At 40.2% G+C, this 2,500-nt stretch overlaps 1 protein-coding gene across 1 annotated transcript in view; it reads right to left on the bottom strand.

Annotated features, from left to right (window-relative positions):
* The window catches only part of LOC140938150 (kelch-like protein 26), a 10,660-nt gene extending 8,609 nt beyond the window's left edge, over nucleotides 1–2,051 (bottom strand). The window contains exon 1 of the mRNA XM_073387672.1: nucleotides 1,228–2,051. Coding sequence (XP_073243773.1) covers nucleotides 1,228–2,046 — 819 coding nt within the window. The 5' untranslated portion in view covers nucleotides 2,047–2,051. The remainder of the gene's footprint in view (nucleotides 1–1,227) is intronic.
* Between the last annotated feature and the right edge of the window lie 449 nt (nucleotides 2,052–2,500).

The following is a 2,500-nucleotide window of genomic DNA, read 5'->3' as shown; positions in this document are numbered from 1 at the left end:
CATGCAAAATACTTGCATTTTTGTGAACTGAACACGGAAACAAGAAAATCTTTGCGTGTTGTTTCCCTCTCCGCCTCTTCTCTCGTAGTCTACTGTCTGTACTGCAATCTTAACGTGCTATGTTTGCACGACTCAACCCAGTGCTACAAACAAAGGACAACGCTCCTCCAGCCGTAGTTCGTAGTCAGTAGTCGTCGTATCTTAAAGTCCCTATTGTATACCTGACAACGTCGGCACAATGGACATATTAAGAACTGATTAATAATGAGTATCTGAGGAAATTGCGGAAGTTTAAAACTACCTTCGCTTTTTATGCCACATAGATAGAGTATATGTTATCAAACATGTAATTTTGCATAAACTTATTCAGTCTGACTTTAACGATAGACGCTTAAAATTCTTTTCTGTTTATTCATGCTTTGTGGATTTCATGAATGCCGAAGATTCATTGCCGACGCGGCTTATTTCAACATGAATCCGAGCTCAGTTCATAGCCTAATACTACTACTAGGCCAGTTCATTGTTAAGAAGTTACATATACATAGATATAGATATGTATATACTCAGGAGAGAGTCGGCTTAGAGATCACGTTTACTAGAAACGGCAAACGGCAATTTGTACCAAGGGCCGAAGCTTTCCCTCTACTTTCCTTACTGTTTATCATATCCTTGCAAAATTAGTACCTCACGCCAGATTCCAGTTCGAAAGAATTACATGTATTTGATTTTCCAAATATGAGATACAATTACCTTCAATTTGCCGTTTACGATAGACGTAAATTTAAACCTCTGCGAAGTAGCACCAGACGCAAATGAGGGAACAAAGAATTAACTCTGGAGTAAGGAATGAATTGCTAGAAGCATTACGGGTCATAACTTACAATTCTCACTCGTAAGGTTGGGCTACCAATACAAAGACAAGTAATGTGACAGCTTTCATTAACAGTACTCTTACTGCCTTTTGATGTTGCAGAATGATCCCAATTTCACCCCAGGAAAGCAAAGCGGCCTGGCGGTGTGATAATTAAATTATGTTAAGCGCAACAGTACGGATGTAGAGGATAAATGAACCATGTGATTGCAGCTTGCACAGACTAGAGGCACCATAGATAACGTTATTTTTTTTATCAACCTGTCACCCACACAAAATTCTCATGACTCATCAGAAATACTGAGTCCCGATCAACAGCTTTTTGTTATAAATCACTGAAGTTCTTATGTACTTACCGGGGTCATTGAACGTGGCCTTGTCTTCTCAACAGCAAACTTTGAGTTGGGCGAAGGCATGTTGCTATGCAGCAGTTTTTCACACATAAGCATTTGAATCTCCGGCACTCGTTGCATCTCCTCTGTGTTCAGTTCTTCAACCACATCCTTGGTGTCGACCAACCCAAGTCGAACCGCTCCGATAACTTTCGCTGCGACTGGCATCCTCTCTTTCTTCTTGTGTTTGATCCACTGCATCACGGATTTGAAGACGAATGTCTCGGATGGAGCATTAAGGTCATCTCGGCTGAGAAGAGTCAATAACTGATCAGCGTCAATAAGGTACAAGAATTCTTCACTTTCACAGATCTGACTGTACAACGACGCCATCTTACGTTGCACGTCTTCCTTTAGGTCTCTCAGACCGTGCAAATCAGCAAATGCATGAAGACGGAGACACGTCTGGATGTCAATGCAACCTTGAACGTATTCCTTGTCCAAGAAATCACAACACCGTCGAACAACAGTTGGCATCTGGAGATGACGGGCAGTTGTGAGAACTTCAAACACGTTTTTCTTGTTAATGAGGAGCTCTCCACTGTAAATGGAGTTCATTACGACCTTAAACCCGAGAGCTGAAATGTTTTCATCTTTGAGCTCAATCATTTCCTGGTTTGATTCCTTCATTCCGTTGGTGAACATTGCGTGGAAATAGTCGCTATAAGCAGCAAGAACATTGCGGTGAGCAGGAAAGATGGACTTATCTACCTTCAGACGAACGTCAATGAATTCTCCGTTTTCTCTGAATTGGCCTAATTTAAACAAAAGATGCGCCGCCATTTTGGTGATACGATAGTGTGTCGAGACAGCGCCCACTCACTCGGCTTTTAACAATCTTGTGTGGGTTGAGGTGTCAGTCAACAATGACCTTGATATGAACTAATGAAGAGGTGGTTTCTAATTGATCACGCAACACTGCCCCCTGCTTTTTAAGGCCGCCAAAGAAGTAGTTAAACTATGGTCCCAAGACAATCTTTTGTTCGAAGTGAAGAAAAAACAGAGGTAGCACAACAAAAACAAAACACTTAGGTAGCACAGAGAGAGGTTTTTATTACGTATATTATTAGCTTTGTGACAATTTTGGTATTTTATATAACTATCTTTATGTATTTTAGTATGCTTTTAATCGTTTCAATAGAAAGGTTTTATGTTATGTTATGTTATGTTATGTTATGTTACTGTTTGTTATGTTATGTTATGTTATGTTACGTTACGTTACGTTACGTTATGTTAT

The sequence above is a fragment of the Porites lutea genome, chromosome 5, assembly GCF_958299795.1.
Source record: "Porites lutea chromosome 5, jaPorLute2.1, whole genome shotgun sequence".
In the NCBI taxonomy this organism is placed as follows: domain Eukaryota; kingdom Metazoa; phylum Cnidaria; class Anthozoa; order Scleractinia; family Poritidae; genus Porites; species Porites lutea.
The sequence above is the reverse complement of the archived record's forward strand: the minus strand, read 5'-3'. Positions and strand labels throughout refer to the sequence as shown.